This window comes from Cervus elaphus, chromosome 6, assembly GCF_910594005.1.
Source record: "Cervus elaphus chromosome 6, mCerEla1.1, whole genome shotgun sequence".
NCBI classification, from domain to species: Eukaryota; Metazoa; Chordata; class Mammalia; order Artiodactyla; family Cervidae; genus Cervus; species Cervus elaphus.
The window spans coordinates 28,485,642-28,506,161 of NC_057820.1; the positions used below are offsets into that span (position 1 = coordinate 28,485,642).

The window sequence follows — 20,520 nt, forward strand, 5'->3', positions numbered from 1 at the left end:
GGGCAGAGCAGAATGGTAACCCCAGGCAGTTCTGTCCCTTAGGAGAGGAGAAAATTGCAGACCCAGTGAATCCTTTCAGAGGGCCATTACCTGTGGCTTTCCCAGGAGAATGTGACATGATGCTAGCAGTGAAATAATACTGCCTCTGTTTCCTGAAAAGCTTTTTTCTTTTTCCCTCGGCAAAGATCCAGTCGTAATTCTTTTTTTTTTTTCCCCTGGACGCACTGCCCAGTAGTAATTCTTAATGGGTTTTCTCATAAAATGAAAATAAAAGTAATTGTTATTCTCTACAGGATATGCTCCAGTCACAGGCATGTGTCACCCGGTGAGAAGCTGTACCCTGAATCACGAGGATGGTTTTTCATCTGCCTTTGTAGTAGCACATGAAACCGGCCATGTGTAAGTCACTGTTGACAGCTATAGAGTGGGGAAAAAAGCAAGGTCTTTTCTTTCTGCCTCTCTCAGTATTGTTCATACTTTGGGCCGAGCACATGCCAGCATGCAACTCTCACCCTCTTGCCAAGTTTGAGGAGCTGAAAAGAGCGAAGAGGTCATGCACGGAAACCAAATGAGTGACTGGCTTGCAGAGACACTCGTGGGCTTTTTGTAGCTACAAGAACAAGAAAGGCATTTCTGCCACATTGCTCCCAGTTTCACAGTGTCTGTGACTCCTCCACAAAAGCCTTGTTAGCTTAAGAAAAAATACCTATTTCCATGTACTTACTTTCAAAACAGAAATTATGCCAAAGCCGTGGTCTCTATGTTGATTCTTACCAGTGAGGTCTCACTCTGTGTTCTAGGTTGGGGATGGAACACGATGGACAGGGCAACAGGTGCGGCGATGAGACGGCTATGGGAAGTGTCATGGCTCCGTTGGTGCAAGCCGCATTTCATCGTTACCACTGGTCCCGGTGTAGCGGCCAAGAACTGAAAAGATACATACAGTATGTCTCCTTCTTCGTGTCATGAGAGTGTTACAGTAGAAATACAGACGTGAAACTGTCTCTTAGGGCATTGATCATAACCGAACTCCCAGTGAATGAAAACTCTTGTTCATGATAAACATTTTCTTGTGACTTAGCTTTTGGCACAGTAATCCCATAACGTGATTGTAATATTTGAAGCTGTAAGCCTAGACTTGAAGTGAATTTTTTTAACTGTGATTTCCTTTCAGTAAATTCTCTGTGGGATCTTTGACTAATGGTCAAAGTTGATTTGAGAATGAAGAGAGGGTGGTCACACAATGCCTGCTTCAGGTATACCACCTGTACCCCATAGGGTGGATGTCAGGATCTGCCCTGCCACACCATTGGGGTTCAGCTAGGGACATGAACAAGGTTGTTACAGTTCTACTGTGTTTTTGAGTATGCTTGGCTTATTTTCCTGGGAAGAATAAAGATGAATGGTCTTTTTCTAAATGGAGCTGAAACCAAAATCCTTAAAAGATATGCTTTCATGAACTTGCTTTATGATCTGATGAAATTCCAGAGTATGTAACCTAAGAATACTTTCTCACTGAGATATGATTTAAAAAAATGAACATTTAGCTGTATGCAATATTTTCCTTCCTCCAGTTCCTATGACTGTCTCCTTGATGACCCATTTGAACATGACTGGCCCAAACTCCCAGAACTTCCTGGAATCAATTATTCTATGGATGAGCAGTGTCGTTTTGACTTTGGAGTTGGTTATAAAATGTGCACTGCGGTACGTTACAGTCAATGTAGATTTTTGCATCTTAAAATCTGTTTGTGTAGCTCCTGTTTGGTGACCTTTACAGATTCACTGGTGCAAGAATATGAACCAATGATTTGTGTCTTCTATGTCTCTACATGCTAAAGCGAAGTGCTTTAAATATACTCTTATTTAATCCTTGTGATAGGCTAGAAGGAAGTTGGTGTACTTTTATTTTACAGATGAAAAAGCCAAGACTTACAGAGGTTATGCAACTTGCTTAAGTCACACAGCTGGCAAATGGGGCTTCTTATATGTTAGAGGAAGCTTTATGTGTTAGAGCAAGGAAAAATGTATTTCACTGAAAGAAGTTGATCTGCTGTTGAAATTCTGCCTTTGCAGATACACATACATCGCTATTTGGTTTGCCTGTAAGATATACAGTCAGTTCCCGTTTTCCTGCGTTAATGTTTTAACCTGAGAATTCTAAAGCTCTGGCTCAATATTGTAGAAAATTACAATTTCTGCATTAAGTAGTAGGAATTAGAACAAAAAAACCCAGATCGAAAATGAGCACTAATTTTAAAAGAAAGCTATGACGGAGTTTCCCTGGTGGCTCAGTGCTAAAGGATCTGTCTGCCAATGCAAGAGACATGTGTTCGATCCCTGGTCCGGGAAAACCCCACGTGCCTCAGAGCAACTAAGCCCATGCTCCACATCTCTTAAGCCTCTGCTCTAGAGCCCGGGGGCCACAACTACTGAAGCCTGTGCACCCTAGACCCCTCGCCCCACAGCAAGAGAAGACACCGTGATAAAAAGCCTGTGCATCACAACTAGAGAAAAGCCAGTGCAGCAATGAAGACCAAGCACAGCCATAAATAAATAACGTTAAAGAAAAAAAAGAAAGCTATGACGATAAGACTGTATGAGGATGATTAATGGTATGAGTGTGTATGCTCAGTCATGTCTTCGCTTTGCAACTTCATGGACTGTAGCCCGCCAAGCTCCTCTGTCCGTGGAGTTTTCCAGTCCAGAGTGCTAGAGTGAGTTGCTGCTTCCCACTCCAGGGGATCTTCCCTACCCAGGGATCAAACCCGCATCTCTTGCCGTCTCCTGCATTGCAGGTGGGTTCTTTACCACTCTGCCACCTGGGAAGCCTAGTTAATGGCATAGGGAAAGAATATGTAGATAAACTGGCATTTGATATATAGGTTTATTTTTTATATCTGAAGAATGATAAGAAATTTACTGTTAGAGAGTAGATGAGGAAACAGTACACACAAATATGTGTGCTTACATATACACTTGGATATTATATAATATAGTGATTTAGGAAAATAAAAAACATTCTTAAGATGAGAAAACTAAGATGCTGACCTGGCTGTATGACTGTTTGGTTTGTATCCATTACTATAGTCTTACCTTATAACCCATATTTCTCAGCCATGGTATGAAGATCAAATATATAGAAAGTACTTTATAAAAACATGAATGTATTATGACATTTTGTTACACCTGGAATACAGTATCTTACATGGAAAGTTTGACAGATATTTTCTGCTTTTAGTGAGCTCATGATGAGCATTTTTATTTTTTATATCTGACTGGTTCATACATTCAGGGATAAAGAGAAGCCATTTTGATGGCTTGAGAGCTGCAAAACTGCTACGACATTTTCATATTTATAATATTTGTTATAATTACTCACTCTTTAAACATCTGAAAACCATAAGATAGAAATGGCATGCAGAATAGTAAAAGTCAACTGGAGAACCAGACTCATTGTTCACCAGTGTTCTTTTAGAAGAGCAGAATAAAAGTATTCTTTACTTGGAATTCTTGGCCATGTTTATTTTCTTAACATGCTACAACTTTGACTATTACCTTGAAATGAAAATATCCAAGAAACATGACATGAAGAAACTGTATAGCAGGTATTATCGGTACAAGTCATTCCATCTCTACGTCATTCAGAGTTTGGTTTTTCTCTTTTCCAGTTCCGAACGTTTGACCCATGTAAACAGCTTTGGTGTAGCCATCCTGATAATCCCTACTTTTGTAAGACTAAAAAAGGGCCCCCACTTGATGGAACCGAATGTGCTGCTGGGAAAGTGAGTATAACCTGTTTATACAGTAAATATTTATGTTTATATTATGTTTATACAGTAAATATGTTGCATAAGAATCATCTTTAAAATGACATGTATTGTCACCTTTAGGAAAACTATAAGATGTGAAGTTTCACTGTGATAATGTACAAACATCATGTACTAGTTTCCTAGAGGTGCTCTAGCAAATTAGTAACAAATTACCAGAGAGTGGGTTAAAACAATTATTCTCTCAGTTCTGGAGGCCAGAAGAACAAAGTTGGTTTCACTGAGCTGAAATCAGTGTGTGGGCAGAAGGGCCCTCCCCACAGAGGCTCTCGTGGACAACCTGTTCTTGGCTCTTCCAGCTTCTGGTAGCTGCCTGGGTTCCTTGACTTGGGGCTATGCCACTCTAATCTCTGCATTTGTGCCCACACTGCTCCCTCTCTTCTGCGTGTCCATTTCCCTCTGCCCCTTTCTTATAAGGGTACATGTGATGGCATTTAGGGTTCACCTGAATAATCCAGGGTAATCTCCCCATCTAAAACTTCTTATGTAATTACATGAGCAAAGGCTGTTTTCCAAATAAGGTAGCATTTACAGATTTTAAGGATTAGGACTTGGCATCTTTGGGACCACTGTTCAGCCCCCGACTGATAGAATAGGAAGCGGCTGCTCAGTGGAGTGTCTGGGCTCTAATGGGATTTGATTTACTTGCTGGCATCACACTTCTTGTGAAAGTTGTCCAGAAATAAAGTCATGTGAACTTAGACAGAAGATTTGGCCTTGCTCCTTGGGGAAAGATGCCCAGAAGTTTTCAATCTCAAGTTGTGTAGTGAGGAGTCAATGCTCAGAAACTGGCCCAGTGCCAAGCTTCACTACTCATGAGGGGAAAGATCACGAAACCCCAGACAAAGGCATGTTGAGAACTCACGTTGAAGGGCTTTGACTAGTTTGGAAATAAGATATTGTAGATAGGACCAAAACCTGGCAAAGAAGGTTTATATAGTTTTTAGTTCTTTGAAAGCTCTTTAAGGCTCTATTTCAAATGTGTATAAACTGTCCTTGCTCTCAGAATTGCATACATAATAGTAATAAGAAAATCTGTCATTATTCATGTTTAAACTGTTAGGAATTATGCTAAACTCATAACATATAGCATGTTGCTTTGGGAAAATTTGGTATTATGGCTTCATGACTGAAAAAGCAAAAGCAACGATGAGTTGATTCGTTTTTGCTTTATGCAAAAGATATCCTCTAAACCAAATCTGGGCATCCAATGTCCTTAAATATATTTGTGTTATGTTTAAATTTCCCAAAGTTGAGTTTTATTGTGTGTAGGATAAAAACATGAATCAAAATGTTAGAAAGGAAAAGAACTAATGCCTTTTGAGCATCTGCTGTGTGTTGGATACTATAAACTCTATGTCTCTACAGTATCTGTGTTTTAGTATTCCCCACTTAGTTCCTCTGGTCACAGGGTCTTACACTATCCATGGTCCTTTCCGGGCCCCAATTTCCTCATCTGAAGGATAAAGATAATATATCTGACCTATCTATTTGTTAGGATCATTGTGAAAGCTATATATGTTTTAGATATGTTATATTAATTGTTTTCAAAGTTAAGGCATATCATTTCCTGTCATTATTTAAAGGGGAGCATATTGTCCTTAAAAAATTCCAATAATATGAATAACAAGGGATGAAGGGTAGACTAGCACTGACTGGGCAAATTAAGTGCTCAGATCTCCTTATTGATTATGATGTTTGATACTCACTGATAAATGGGTCATTTAAAAACTTGTCTGAATTAATGTTATTTTTTATTTTAATTTTATACTTAAAAATGCAAGTCTAAATTACCCAGGTCCCCATATTGTTATAATTACTTTGGGATGATTTTAAGTGTATTTTCACCGGAAAAAGAAATAAAAAAGAAAGGAAGTCTTTCACTTGGTGGTCCTTGTATAACAACTTCAATTTTAGCACGTGCACAAAATTTCATAATTGTTTTTGTCATTTTCCTAGTGGTGCTATAAAGGCCATTGCATGTGGAAGAATGCTAATCAGCAGAAACAAGATGGTAACTGGGGATCCTGGACCAAATTTGGCTCCTGTTCCCGGACATGTGGAACTGGTGTGCGCTTCAGAACACGCCAGTGCAATAATCCAACGTGAGTGTACCTCCTATCATGCACATCACTTGGGAACAGACCAGAAAATGCTTCAATATTATGCCATTAACGTTCAGTTTCACAAAGTAACATGTAAAACACAGACCATGAAAACTAAGCGTTTAAGTGTCTATTTTGCGTAAATCCCCAGGAATCCATCCAGTGAAGAGCAGTCCGTGATTAAGGTTAGAGATTATTAAAGAAATTGCAGTTTAGGAGGCTCTGGAACTGAGCAGGGAAAGCAGATGACTGCGTCCTTAGCACTGGGCACCGAGGCTGTGAGACCCGCTCTAGGAAGCACAGGCCTGTCGGCAGAAGCTCCCTAACCACAGAGGCTCCCTCACTTCAGAGTCAGGAGAGGGGTGTTTCAGAGCTGAGCCACGAAGACGGTGAAAGAAAGACCAAGGAACTGTTGGGGGGAAAGTTATCCATTTGTCCTCCCAGAGAAAATTTTTGGAATCCCTGTTATGTGCTTAGCAAATCTTATTTTCTGCAGGGGAAAAAAAAAAAAACAACACTGAACTATCAGACTTATTAGGACAGTCTTCCTTGTGTAGGGTTTAACATTTGGTACCCGTTTTCTTTGTCTGGCAGCAGGATGGCTCTGAGCACATCTTTGTACAAAGACCGAGGGTTACCCTGTCTGTTTCACAGGAAGAGATGATGGTAGTATTTACAGAAGCAATAAAAATTATAGTAGTAGGAACAGCAAGGGCTCGCCACATGCCACACTCTTTTCTAAGTGTTTTAAACACAGTAACTCATTTAATCATTGCAATTTTTCTCTAAGGAAGATAGGATTATTGTTTGCATTGGATGTATTAAGAAACAGGCATAGAGCCATGATTAATGTTTCTTTGGATTGCAAATACATGTTTTATGCAGGATAAAAATATAGAATTTTCCTGAGACCATATGCCCGTTTGTTGTTTCTTTATATACTTTTTTTGTGCATTTAAAACATATCGTTTGAAAGAATACACTGTTTTAAAATATACTGATTTGAGTTTGGGGCTTCCCTCCAGCAAACCCTAGCAGGGAGAAGACAGTGCCTTGGGAAAGGGATTGAAATTAGGAAGTATGAGTCCATTCACTGGGCTGGCAGCTCAGAAGCTCTGGCTTTCTGCCCTCCAGCACTGTGCCTGCAAGCTTCAGCCACTGGACCAGAGCCAAAAGGCCTTTCTCAATGTTGTCTTTTCTTTAGGCCCATCAATGGTGGTCAGGATTGTCCTGGCGTTAATTTTGAGTACCAGCTTTGTAATACAGAAGAATGCCAAAAACACTTTGAGGACTTCAGAGCCCAGCAGTGCCAGCAGCGTAACTCCCACTTTGAATACCAGAATACCAAACACCACTGGTTGCCATATGAACATCCCGACTGTGAGTTGACACCCACGCTTCTCTTGCAGTGTGGACAGTTACTTAGAGCTTAAGCTTTGCCAACACACAATCCCTGGGACTCTCGATCCCCACTTGGTAATTCAGGAGACTTGGTGCATATAGGGGTGAGTCCTCCTGGGTTTCCAAGAATAAGGCTAATACACTCCTTTCTCTAGAGAGGTGAGAATTATGGAATCGTTCCTGGCAGGCAGTATAGCCACCATCACTATTGAAAAGACGAGTGGAAAGCAGTGCCTGGGAGAGATGCTGAGTTTCCTCATGCAACTGAAATCCCTCTGCTAGGAAATGCTTCTGTAATATTGTGATCTTTCTTTTCTGAACAACTAGAGAAAATACAGTTATTTTACAATCAAGTCAGGAACAAGACAAAGACCATTACTGAATAACAAAAGGCACTTCATAACCTTTTACTTTTGTACGTACATTAGTTATTAAGAAATACACTGGGAAATTCCCCTATCATGTTTCACTCCTTAGCCCTGAATTTTCAGTTAAATCTGTTCAGATGGGAACTTCTTGACATATATCTTATTTGGGTGAATACACTGCTGAGTTCAGTTTACACCTGTTTTAAAGGAAAGATGCACATGTGGAAGAATTCAGAATTGCAATGCATTATTTTGATTAATTTGAAGAAAATGAGTCACATGAATTAGATTTAATTAATGAGATCCTACAAGAAGCAAAAACTGTACTAGGCCACTGGGACAAACAAAAGAGAAACCTTTTCAGTGCTCTAAGTGTCACTAAAACTAAATTGCTTTTGAATGAAATTTATTGAATAACCATGGTTAAATCTAGGGTAGCCATAGAGCCTGCGTTGTATGGGACCAGTCATACCGATTTATATTGTTAGGGGCTTCGCTAGCGGCTCAGATGGTAAGGAATCTGCCTGCTCTGCAGGAAACCTGGATTCTACCTTTGGGTTGGGAAAATCCCTGGAGAAGGGAATGGCCACCCATACCAGTATTCTTGCCTGGAGAATTCCATGGACAGAGGAGCCTGGCAGGCTACAGTCCATAGGGTCACAAAGAATCAGACATGACTGAACAACTAACACTTTCACTTTCATTCCTTTCTATAACATTAATAGAGCTCCTTTTCACTATCTGAATTATCCCAGTTTAGATGACAAATCATAGGGTCACCCTGATTAAAATAAATATGCCAAGTACGTGTACTTTCCCCCCAACTCTTTATGTATTTATACAATTTGTTTCCAGAAAGCCATGTTGAAACTGTATATTTTAAAAACAAACTATACTATTCAAATGTACCATTTTGCATAAATGATTGGCTTAATCCTCCATCTTATACAGCCAAGAAAAGATGCCACCTGTACTGTCAATCCAAAGAGACTGGAGATGTTGCTTATATGAAACAGCTGGTGCACGACGGAACACGCTGCTCCTACAAAGACCCATATAGCATATGTGTGCGCGGAGAGTGTGTGGTGAGTTCAGGTTGCTTCCACCAAAGCTTCCTACAGAATTGTGCCATTCCCCTTTTCTTCTCATTCAGCGGCATATTTTCAGAATTTTTTTTAACTCTTTCTTATGTGAGATCACATTACAATGAGAGTCCATGAATAGTTCAGTAGCTCAACTAAATTTGGAAGAAATTGCACTTAATAAAATCAAACTTTGGTCACCGGCAAAATCAATATTTAATCAGTTTTTCTCATTTCCAGTCAAATGCATTTCAGGGGTGGGGGGTGGTCCTGAGGCCTTAGGACTGGGAATACAACTGGAACCATGCCTTTGCTTTGAGTATTTTATCCTAGCCATCCACTAGTACAATACCAAGTCTTTTTTTTAAATTCAATGCAAAATGTGCTTTATCATCTTAAAAGGTAATAGAAACTTCTTTTTCTCCCTGTCTCACCTTCCAATTACTTCTAACTTTAAATACTAAATTCCACATCAGAACAAAAGTACTAGTGAAGATGCAAAAGCTTTTTGTCTGTTCAGTCTTTTCTTATGCCATTTATTTCTTGTCCATGTTCACAAGTTAAAATGATAAGGAATTATCTCATTAACTGAACATATTGCTGCTGCTTGATTCCTTTTGACCTAGGTACAAGTAAGGTGTTAATATAAAAAAATCTCAAATATGCGATGCCTCATAGTTGAACTAAAATTTCCCTGAAAGTAGAATCTGTGTTTTGCTCATCTTTCACCTCCCACAGTATCTGGGAGTGCGTTAAGTATATATGTGTCATCATTTTCTCTGCTCACTCTCATCTCAAACTTACAAGTGCAGAATCATCATTACCCAATAGCAATTCACATTAAAGATCCACCCCAGTTGGGCTTCCATGATGACTCAATAGTACAGAATCTGCCTGCCAATGCAGGAGACACAGGTTTGATCCCTGGGTTGGGAAGATCACCTGAAGAAGAAAATGGCAACCCATTCCAGTATTCTTGCCTGTGAATTCCCATGGACAGAGGGGCAGACTTCAGTTCATGGCATAGCAAAAGAGTTGGACATGACAACCACTAGAACAAACAAGCAGAACAATTGTTTTCTGAACCCACTTTCCACAAACGGATGACTTCCTTGGCTTTGTTTGAATCCCTTTGCATTCTTGAATTGCCTTCTGCACCCCCTGTTCCTTCAAGGTACTTTGAAAATCTCACCAGTGATGTTTTGTCTCACATCTCTTACCAACTTGTAAAGTTTGTACTAATGGACAATTCTCTATTTTGATTTTCTTCTTTATAAATATGAAGGCAACTGGGGAAAAAAACACATCCACATCTTAATTTTTGTCTCCTCAGCATCAGCTACAACATCTGTGTTCAATAAATGTTTGATGATTGACTACATATGATAGGAGAAACACTTCATTAGACTGAGGGAAATTTATCCTTTATAACTACCCAGAGTACAAGTCATTTGATTTTATAATAGTTCTTTAAAAGACCGAGATGTTAAAAATTAGAGTTAGGGAGTTTGGTGCCTGGCTGTGGGCTCATGATGGAACAAATGGTATATCATGCTCCAGTGTGTTAACTTTACTTGCTTGGCACGTTAAAATGAGCTACATCTAATATCTTCTCTCCCCAGAAAGTGGGCTGTGATAAAGAAATCGGTTCTAACAAGGTTGAGGATAAGTGTGGTGTCTGTGGAGGAGATAATTCCCATTGTCGAACTGTAAAGGGGACATTTACCAGGACACCCAGGAAGCTTGGTAAGATGAGGTTCTCATGAATTCAGTATCCATGATTTGCCTTTTTTTTAGACTTCTTTTAGGAGTGCACCATTTTCTCTAAACACACACAAAAAAATTAGCTGCTGATTTATTTTCATCCAGATTACCTTTTAAGAAATCACTGAAATACCTGACAATTCATACTCTATAGCATCCATGATGAAAACCTATCTACTAAATTTAGATAAGGAACAAATTAAAACAATATCAATTATAGTAGTTAGTTAAAATATGTGTTCTGTTTAATTTTGTGTTTTTAATAAAATGTATTAAACCTAATTATTAGAATTAATGCTTATTTTGGATTTTCTGTTGCACATAAATTACTGATCAGAAGTTAAAAATATTCAAAACTTTAAATACAACTTTTAAAATATTACAGTCACTTTGCTTCTTTTAAAAGTGAATAAGTTTATCCTATTTATAAAACTATAAATCTTGGGTTCATATTTCACATAATATTTATAATTTCATATTAAACGAGTTTGAGGTACATGTAACCAAAAATAACCTGAGCTATATAATTGCTTATGGGTGTGAATTTTTGTTCTTGTTACACAGTCAATGGCCTAGACTTAGGCATATAATGAAGGTTCATCAGATGGAACCAAAAGCAACAAATAATATGCAACATTATTAGTGTTTTCATAATTATACATTGGAATTTTCATAAAAGATTTAGATACAAACATGGATTGCTGAATGATTTCTTTAAGTTTGGAACAATTATTATTCAGTTATTCAACAAACATTTATTGAACAAATGTTTGTCAGAATTCAACATTTAAAAATAAATTTAATGTGAGGCTTCCCTTGAAAAGCTTCTCTTACATCCAAGATATAGTCTCTCACAAAATAATAGAAAACAAGATAAAACAAAACAAGGACAAAGATTTGGTTTACATTGAACACGTTGTCATTGCGGTAATTTTTCCTTTTGGAAAAATAAGAAAGTATAAAAAAAACTAGTCTTTATCCAAATGGAGTAATTCTCTTAGTTCTTTTTATTCCCATTATCCCCTAGTCACCCACCTCAAGCCATTTCCACACAGGTCAACTTTGCCCTTTGATATATTTAGAGCCAGGCAGAGGTAGGTGACTATATTCTAACATATTCTAATGTGTTTTTCTTAGGTATTCCCTCCTCTAGTTACTGATATCTTTGCTATTTCTCTGTGATAATTTACTATAGTTTGTACTTTGAAAATTATAAAAAGCAAATATTGCCATTTCTGGCTTATGGTATTATTTTAATAAGCAAGCAGAATTGTAATTATGTACATAAATTATATACATTTAGTAGAGTAACATGATTTTCTCCATCTTAATGTGAAATAATTTATTATGCTTTATTGCAGTTATGAATTGTTCATTTAGGTGTAAAATAATTAATTTTTCTTATTTCCAGAGTGAATATATGTAAACAAAATGGTTTTTTACCATTGTTATCCATTCTATATTATGTGTAATAAAAGGTAGTGATACTTTTTTTTTCAGATACCTCAAAAATTATGCTAAACCTCTGAATTAAGTTCAGAAGAAGAGAAGAAAGCTTTCAGACTGTTCCAAGATAATCTAACATCCATTTCTTTGCACTAATGTTATCATCATAGTTATTCAATAGACTAATTAACCTTTTCCAACAGGGAAAAATTTAAGCAAGAGATGCCATAAAGAACTCAAGTTGCTGGAAAATGAAATCTGCAAGTATTCGACTTCAAATCACCTATATCATTTCTCATTCATGCTTAGTCTTACTTTCATTGACTATTAACAGTTTATTGGCATTAGCTAACTATTATAAATGCATTTTGACTTCAACAGATACAATTATGAAACATATTTTATATGTTACCTAATAAAATTATACAAAGCTTATAGTATAGTCAATGAAACAGCAAGACTTGGATAAACATGAACTCTCCACTAATTAAAGACGTTCTATTTAAGGGAAGACAAGAGGAGCCTTCACTTTACCCAAAGGAGCCCGTAGTGTTTCTCTTGCTGAAACAAGGGAAGCTAAAAATGTATTGGGTAAGTTGTAGCAAACTGCAGAAAGATGGGCATCCATAAATGGCATCAAGCTGTTTTGCTACCCTTGGTATCTTAACCACATTACTTCCAGCTTCTGATACTCAGGCAAACATGGTACGTTTCATGTACTGAGTATCACCCAGGCTCAGGTGCTGAAAACCCTGACCCCAAAATGACCACTCCACTTAGTTAAGTGAAAGGGAAGTCGCTCAGTCGTGTCCGACTCTTTGCGACCCCCTGGACTGTAGCCCACCAGGCTCCTCCATCCATGGGATTCTCCAGGCAAGAACACTGGAGTGGGTTGCCATTAAGACGCTAATAAATATTATTTTAAAAGTCAGGTAAATCTACCTATAGGTAATCATTGTCCATTTAGAAATGACCAAAAAAACAGATTTCTTTCTGATTCCACCAGCAATTGTGTATTTATAACTGTATTTCTGTCAATACTTATAATGTATGAGTTATAGGTTTCATAATGTAATGAAGGTATAAGTTGCATAATCTTCCTATATTCATTTTTGGTGGAAACGAGAAGAAACATTTTGGTTTCTCTATTTGTCCTGACTATTGTTGATTTATAGTTAAGACCTTAATTCTAAATGATCTTAAGATAATTTTTCAGTTCAGTTAAGATAATTTTTAGGACATGTGATAATACTATGAAGGTTTATTAGATAGGACAATAGGACCTTAAAACCTAACACAACCTATTAAACATTTTGGTTTGCGGTTTCTCAATTAGAAGATTGAATTTAGGGTCAGTGTAAAGGCGATGCATGACATAACTTGCAGATGTTTTCCAACCAATCTACAAAATATATTTTACAGCATTGCCATTTAAAACTGTGTAAAGCTTTAAAAGTGGTTGCTGATCACAATCTAAATGAAAACTACTCACTGGTTTTTCTTTTGTAATTTCTTTCGACTAGAGCAGGCTTTTAAATCTGAAGCTATTTCATTAATTAGAAGTTTAGCTGTCTATACTTGCCACTTAGACTTTTAAAATAATATATAGACCAATAAAATATCTCAAGAAATTCACCAACTAATCACACTTGAAATGAGCCCCTATTCAAAAGGACGATTTAAAACACTAAAGTCGCATGGAGGGACACAGGAGAGTATAGTATTATATTTGCCTGAATTATTGTTGCCACAATTTGTAAGTCAATACAAAATAAGTGACTAGGGTGTTAGAAACAAGACTAATTTTTTGTCAACTTAACAATTAAAGAGAAAAATATGCCTCTGATCCTGTGCCAGATGTCACAAAATCTGCCAGTGCTTTGAAGTTAATTTCGGAAACTGCTTTTTTCGGTTTATGGATGCCTTCTTCTGCACGCAGGAGCCGTAGGAACGTAATGCCTGACTAACCGTGGTTGTTGCTTTTGTTTTCTTCTTTGCTTCCTCCAATATTTACTACACATGCAAAGGGTACCTTAAGATGTTTGATATACCCCCTGGTGCTAGACATGTGTTAATCCAAGAAGACGAGGCTTCTCCTCATGTTCTTGGTAAGTGTTTCAGTCTGCTGGCTGTGCTTTATCATGCTCTGAAATGTAGAAATGTCAAAGAAATGATACATAGATATGGATACATGTGTATGTGTGTATCTGTGTCCATGTATATGCATAGGTGTCTATATCTATGTACACGCATAGGTCTGCAAGGTTCAAAATTATATGTAAATTCATCATTACCTGATTTTCGTTGGTCATGTCTCCCAACTATTCTTTCTTTACAATAAGAAATATTCACAACTAGAGTTTTAATTTCTGGTGAAACCTGGGTTGGTTCATTAGGACATGAGGGAAAAAATAATTTGGTAAGTGTGAATTTGTTATACATTTTTATTCTGTTATTGGGAGATGAAAAAAACCTAAAATATTAGTAAAATGCACTAAATTAAGGAATAATATCAGAAAAATTTGCCATGTTTATGTTGACAAATTAATTCTGATATTTTGGTTGATGCCATACTGTATGCTTCTTCTTTTAGTGCATTTTAAGTTCTTTGACTGAAAAGCAACCACATCCAGGTTGTGCTAATCCAGGAAAGAGTTTCCTATGTCTGTTATGTGTCCAGTTTGACTGGCACATACAGAATCGTTTTCTGCATGTTTTCTGTTTATTACCTGCAAATTATCCTGTTTATAATTTCCAAAAGAAGGTTTTTTCCTCCTTTCTACATTAGAAGATCATGTAGAAATGTCATTCTAGAAGGGTTTATATTTAAAGTGAATGCACAAATGTAAACATAGCTTTCACATATTCCTTGAACCATTAAATCACTAAGAAGATTTCTGAAACTGACACATCTGTCAAACCTATGAAAATATATAGTAAATTGCTTTTCTAAATACATGTAACTTCAAAGTGTATTGTTTTATGGTGTTTCATGGAATTTTTTCTTAGTATTTAAAATATATTTACTACTAGATTCCAAAACAGTCTCCACTGTCTAGCTGCAGTCCTTTATCCCATAATTGAAATTCCCTACTTTTTATTCTGGAATTCAGATTATCTTTGGAAAAAATAGTTTAAAATCTCAAGAGGAATAAGTGTATTTAACTAAAATTACTCATGTTTTCTATACATTTTTAGTAATAGTAATTACTTTTGAAATTTTATTTTCTGATATCATTAAATACCAATGTACCTCCAAACTTTAAAATCCCATTTTTTATTTTTATTCATTAGAGAAAGCATTTTATTTAATAATATATAGAAAATCTGTAATATATTACAATTTCTGTCACCAGTAAAGAGCTTTTCCTGACCATTTAAGTAGGTAATGTGACCTTAGAATTTTACAGTTGTCAGGATTAATTGCTTGTTGGCCTAAAAATTAGTTCAACAATTTTGAGTACCTTTAATATTTTGACTTAACTTGAAAGAGCTACACAGTTAAAAAAAACAAAGGCATTATGTTATATGCTGTCCTAGTATAAGTCATTTGTATTACTTGTTGTAGAAGAAGCCAATATTTTAAAAATATTTCCAGCTTCCTGAGGAAATGTATGGGATGAATGAGTTAGAAAGTGTTAACTGCTTTGGCAGTGTTTTTGAATGGGAATATTTGTTAATTTTGATTTTCTATCTCACCATCTTGCCACTATTTTTAACTGGCTAGGAAGGCTTCTTGAGAATTTTGAATGCCTACTGAATGAAGTATGAGTCCTATCAGAAGTAACACTCATTTTAATTGCTTTGAATACTCATAAACACGGTCTTTCATTCATAGAAGGGGAGAGACTTAACTGTGAATCTTCAAAGCTATAATAAGATAAAATGTATGCCAGTTACTCATTTTTCTTTCTTTAGCAATTAAGAATCAGGCTACAGGCCACTATATTTTAAATGGCAAAGGAGAGGAAGCCAAGTCAAAGACCTTCATAGATCTTGGTGTGGAATGGGATTATAACATTGAAGATGACATTGAAACTCTTCACACCGATGGACCTTTACATGATCCTGTTATTGTTTTGGTATGTGGCATTACAGGCTCACTGTGTAGTTGGTTTACTTTATATTTTTTATAATTAATTTATTTCAATTATAATTAATTTTATAATTAAATGTTTACTATAATATAAATAATTATAATTAATTTTATTTACTTGTTTTTAATAACTCCATTTATCCTTCCTCTTTATATTCTTTGGGGAACTTTGTCATATATTTTATTATATATATATTATAAACCAAATACAGTATTATGATCTTTGATTTTAGTAATCAGTTATCTTTTAAAGACAAGAAAAGAAAAAATAGATTTTTATATTTACTCACATATTTAGCATTGTTGATAGTCTTCATCTTTCCTGGTAAATCTGATTTTCTGTTTAGCACCCTTCACCTTTGATATAATGAACTTCCTTTAACATATCTTGTGCTATGGGTATGCACGCTAGCAAGTTACTCTCTCTGCTTTCACTTCTCTGAAACGTCTTTATTTCACTCTCATTCTTAAAGGATATCTTCACTGGATATAAAATTGGAAGTGGCTAGCTTGTTTGTTTTTTTCTCAGCACTTTAATGATGTTTTTCTGTCATCGTAGAGAGGTCCAGGAATTTGGGGTCTCATCTAGGAAACAGATGTGACCATGAGGTGTCAGTAGCACCCAAACATGTCATTCAGGTGATGCCTCAGCAGGTTGGCCTGTGAGGCCACCTTCAGGAAGAAGACAAGGGCAAAGGAACTTTTGGGGGGAGGGGAAACCCGAGAGGGGATTTTGTGTCCAGGTGACGTTGCCCAGCAGCACAGCGGGGAGACTCTGGGTTGGAGAGCTTCAGAAGGCAGCAGCAGCAGCCTGGGATCCTGATAACCACAAAGTCTTATTTATAATTAGTGGATTTGGGGTCCAGTTTCATAAGGGTGTGCAAAGCAAGCAGGCTCTGTTCTTCAGTTGCTCAGTCATGTCTGACTCTTTGTGACCCCATGGACTGCAGAACACCAGGTTTCCCTGTCCTTCACTTATCTCCTGGAGTTTGCTCAAACTCATGTCCATTGAGTTGATGAAGCCATCCAACCATCTCATCCTCTGTTTCCCCCTTCTCTTCTAGATGGTTAGAAATCTACTTCTTTGGGCTACATTTGAAACAATTGGCCATGTGAAAATCCGAGTTTGGTGCCAGTGGATTTTTGAGCTAATCGGTCTGAACTTGCTGTGTATAAATAAGTGACCTAGGGAGCAATATACAGGAGCCATCATTGACTCATTTATATAACATTTGTCTTCTCGAATCCATTGTTTATGATGAGAAGTAAGCTTCATTTAGGTTGCTGCTGTGCATTTCGTGTGTCAATATTCTCTGGATGCATTTTACAATTTTCTCCTTATCTTTTTGTCTTGGATTGGTTTGTAGTTTGACTGTGGCATGCTTACTTTGTGATGTTCTTTGTATGTATCCTGCTTGGGGTTCACCAACTATCTTGGCTCTATAGATTGATGTTTTTCACTAAATTGAGGTAAATTTTCCACATGTTTTCAAGTTTACTTTTCCCCCATCTCTTTCTTTCTATTCCTGGGATTCATGTACATGTATGTGAAACCAGTTGAAATTGTTTCATGAGACTTGTGAACTCTGCTCATCCTTTTGTAATTGCTGTCTTTTCTCTGTCCTTCAGGTTAGATAATTTCTGTTGAACTGTGTTCAAATTCATTGACTGTCTTATGTGAGCTCCAATCTGCCACTGAGCGCATACAGTAAAGTTTTCATGTCAGATAGTGTACTTTGTTTTCTAGAATTTCCTTTTTTTTTTCTTTTCTTATAATTTCCATTTTTCTGCTGAGATATCCATATATTTTCACTCATTACATCCAACTTTTCCTCTAAGTCTTGAGACTTCATATTGCCTGATTTTGTGGGCTCTTTTTTTTTTTCTTGATTATAGTTCACATTTTCATACTTCTTATACTTTTTTTATTGCACACTGAGCATTAGAGATGTTAATTTGTCGGGCGTTTAGTTTACCTTGCCTTCCTTAAAAGCGTTGGGTTTTATTCTGTCTGGCAGTTAATTTATTGTCAGTTTCCGCTGATCCTTGGAGGCTTGGTTTTCCTTTCTGAGGGTTGATCTATTTCAGTTTTGTTCTTATTCTTAAGTCTTGGCTTTCTGGTGCCTTGACTGCGTACCTGGAGTGTTCGGGAGGCCATGAGGGCACCTAGGGCCCTCATCCCTGCCTGCCCCGCAGTACCTCTGCCCTGCTCCCGATGCCATGGCAGCCACGCATTGGTAGATAGCATGGTTTCTTGGCCTGGGGTGCACAGACCAGTCCTCTATGTAGAAAACCCATGCAGCTTTCTGGACCACCCTCTCTGAAGCCCTCTTTTCTTTAGTGCCTGTGTCTCTGAAAGTCCCAAACTCCCCGCTCCTCCTCAGCTCAGTGAGACACTGACTTGGCTTGAGTTCCTGCTCTCCACACCAGGGTCCAGACCTGGCCCTGTCCAGAAGCCAGTACTTAACACGTTACTCTTCTCACTGAGATCATTATCCTTTACTGTGTTATTCATTGCAAGAAAAAACATTCCCTCAAATATTGTATCCAGTTTTATTATTTTTAATATCAGGAAGGCAACTCTATTACTGCCTCATGGATGAAAGCAGAAGCCATCATTTTGATTTGAAAAATATTGTTAGATTGTTTATACGAAACCAATATTTATTGGATTCCCTATAAAAATATTATACTAATCTAAAATAAATGATCTCACTAAATTTCAAATCTTTTTTCATTTGAAAATTATTTCTCTTTGATAAAGTGTCTGTTCAGATCTTTTGTCCATTGTAAAAGTAGGTTGCTTTTTTCTTTTTAAGTTTTCAGAGTTTTTTTATATACTCAATATATAAATCCTCTATGAAATGTGGCTTTTCAGATATTCTCTTCTAGTATGTAGTTTCTTTTCCTTCTCTTAGTAGTGTTTCTCATAAAAATATTTTAACTTTATTGAAGTCCAATTTATCAATTTTTCCTTTTATGGATCAAGACCTTCTTATTATATAAGGTTGTTTGTTTCTTTTCCTGATCCAGGATCAAAATTCTTTTTCTTCTATTTATTGTAACTTTTATGCTGCTGCTGCTAAGTCACTTCAGTCGTGTCTGACTCTGTGCGACCCCATCCCTGGGATTCTCCAGGCAAGAACACTGGAGTGCGTTGCCATTTCCTTCTCCAATGCATAAAAGTGAAAAAGTGAAAGTGAAGTCACTCAGTCATGTCTGACTCTTCGCGACCCCATGGACTGCAGCCTACTAGGCTCCTCCGTCCATGGGATTTTCCATGCAAGAGTACTGGAGTGGGGTGCCATTGCCTTCTCCAGTAACTTTTATAGTTTTACATTTATCCATTTTAAGTTTATTAACCACTTAAGCTAATTTTATACACATTTTGTCCACATTAGGGTCTTAGTTTTGTACATGGATGTCCACACATTATCTATTCTTGCATAACAGATCACCCCAAACTTGGTGGCTGAACACAAGCAACATTATTATCTCATAGTTTCTCTGGGTCAGGAATCTGGGAATAGATTCCATGACTAGTTCTGGCTCAGGGTATCTCGTGAGGATGCTCTCAGCTGAGGCTACAGTCACCTCAGGGCTCTGCTGGAGAGACTCTTCTCAGTTCCCAGCTGAGTCACAGGGCAGTTGAAAGCCCTTGGAAATTACTCCCAAGCTTCTTCATGAGGTTGCTTAAGTAGGATGCTTAAGTGTCCGTATCACATGACAGCTGTCTTTCAGAAGTGAGTGATTCAAATGATCCAGAAAGAGAATGCAACCAAGACAGAAGTCCGTCTTTTTAACCTAATCTTAGAAATGACATCCTTTCACATCTGCTGCTGTTTGCTAGAAGCAAGCCACTGGTCCAGGATCCGCTGATGGAGAGAATTAAGCTCCACTTCTTGAGAGAGAGAAAGTGTCAAAGGACCTGCACACACATTTTTTAAGCCACCACAGTGTCCAGCACCATTTGTTGAAAGCAATGTCCATTCTCCATTAAGTTCCCTTTTCATCTATGTCAAAAGTTAATTACCCAAATTTATGTGGGCTTATTTCTGGATTCTCATTCTGTTCCACAGGTTAGATAATTTTATAGGAAAATACATATCAATCAAAGTTTATTTAGATTATTTTAAGTTTGATTGGTTGGAGATCAGAAGCTCTATTTTACTCGTATGTAATTACATTGCATTTTTCTCCAGCAGCACAGGTGTCTGGCCTCAGAGCCTTCTTGCAGGGCTTCGCCAGTGATATGAGAGTGACCCCAGGGAGCCATGTGTAATTAATACAATCCTGTAAAAACTACATGAAAGTCAATAAAAACTATTTATAAAAAAGAGTGCTTTGCTAGAAAAGTAAAGATCACATAAAAAGCTGAGAATATGCTTGCAAAGTTTATTATAAAAGGATTAATATTTCTATTGCTTG

General features: G+C 37.2%; 1 protein-coding gene across 5 annotated transcripts in view; it reads left to right on the plus strand.

Moving 5' to 3' along the window:
• The window catches only part of ADAMTS3 (ADAM metallopeptidase with thrombospondin type 1 motif 3), a 270,723-nt gene that overhangs the window by 234,036 nt on the left and 16,167 nt on the right, over positions 1-20,520 (plus strand). For 3 of the 5 annotated variants that reach the window (XM_043906512.1, XM_043906510.1, XM_043906514.1), the window contains 12 exons: positions 294-399; positions 801-944; positions 1,575-1,707; positions 3,672-3,785; positions 5,790-5,935; positions 7,140-7,315; positions 8,656-8,789; positions 10,409-10,532; positions 12,200-12,256; positions 12,504-12,587; positions 14,024-14,104; positions 15,915-16,078. In XM_043906512.1, coding sequence (XP_043762447.1) covers positions 294-399; positions 801-944; positions 1,575-1,707; positions 3,672-3,785; positions 5,790-5,935; positions 7,140-7,315; positions 8,656-8,789; positions 10,409-10,532; positions 12,200-12,256; positions 12,504-12,587; positions 14,024-14,104; positions 15,915-16,078 — 1,463 coding nt within the window. The remainder of the gene's footprint in view (positions 1-293; positions 400-800; positions 945-1,574; positions 1,708-3,671; positions 3,786-5,789; positions 5,936-7,139; positions 7,316-8,655; positions 8,790-10,408; positions 10,533-12,199; positions 12,257-12,503; positions 12,588-14,023; positions 14,105-15,914; positions 16,079-20,520) is intronic. The other 2 variants (XM_043906511.1, XM_043906513.1) reach the window with 2 other exon arrangements.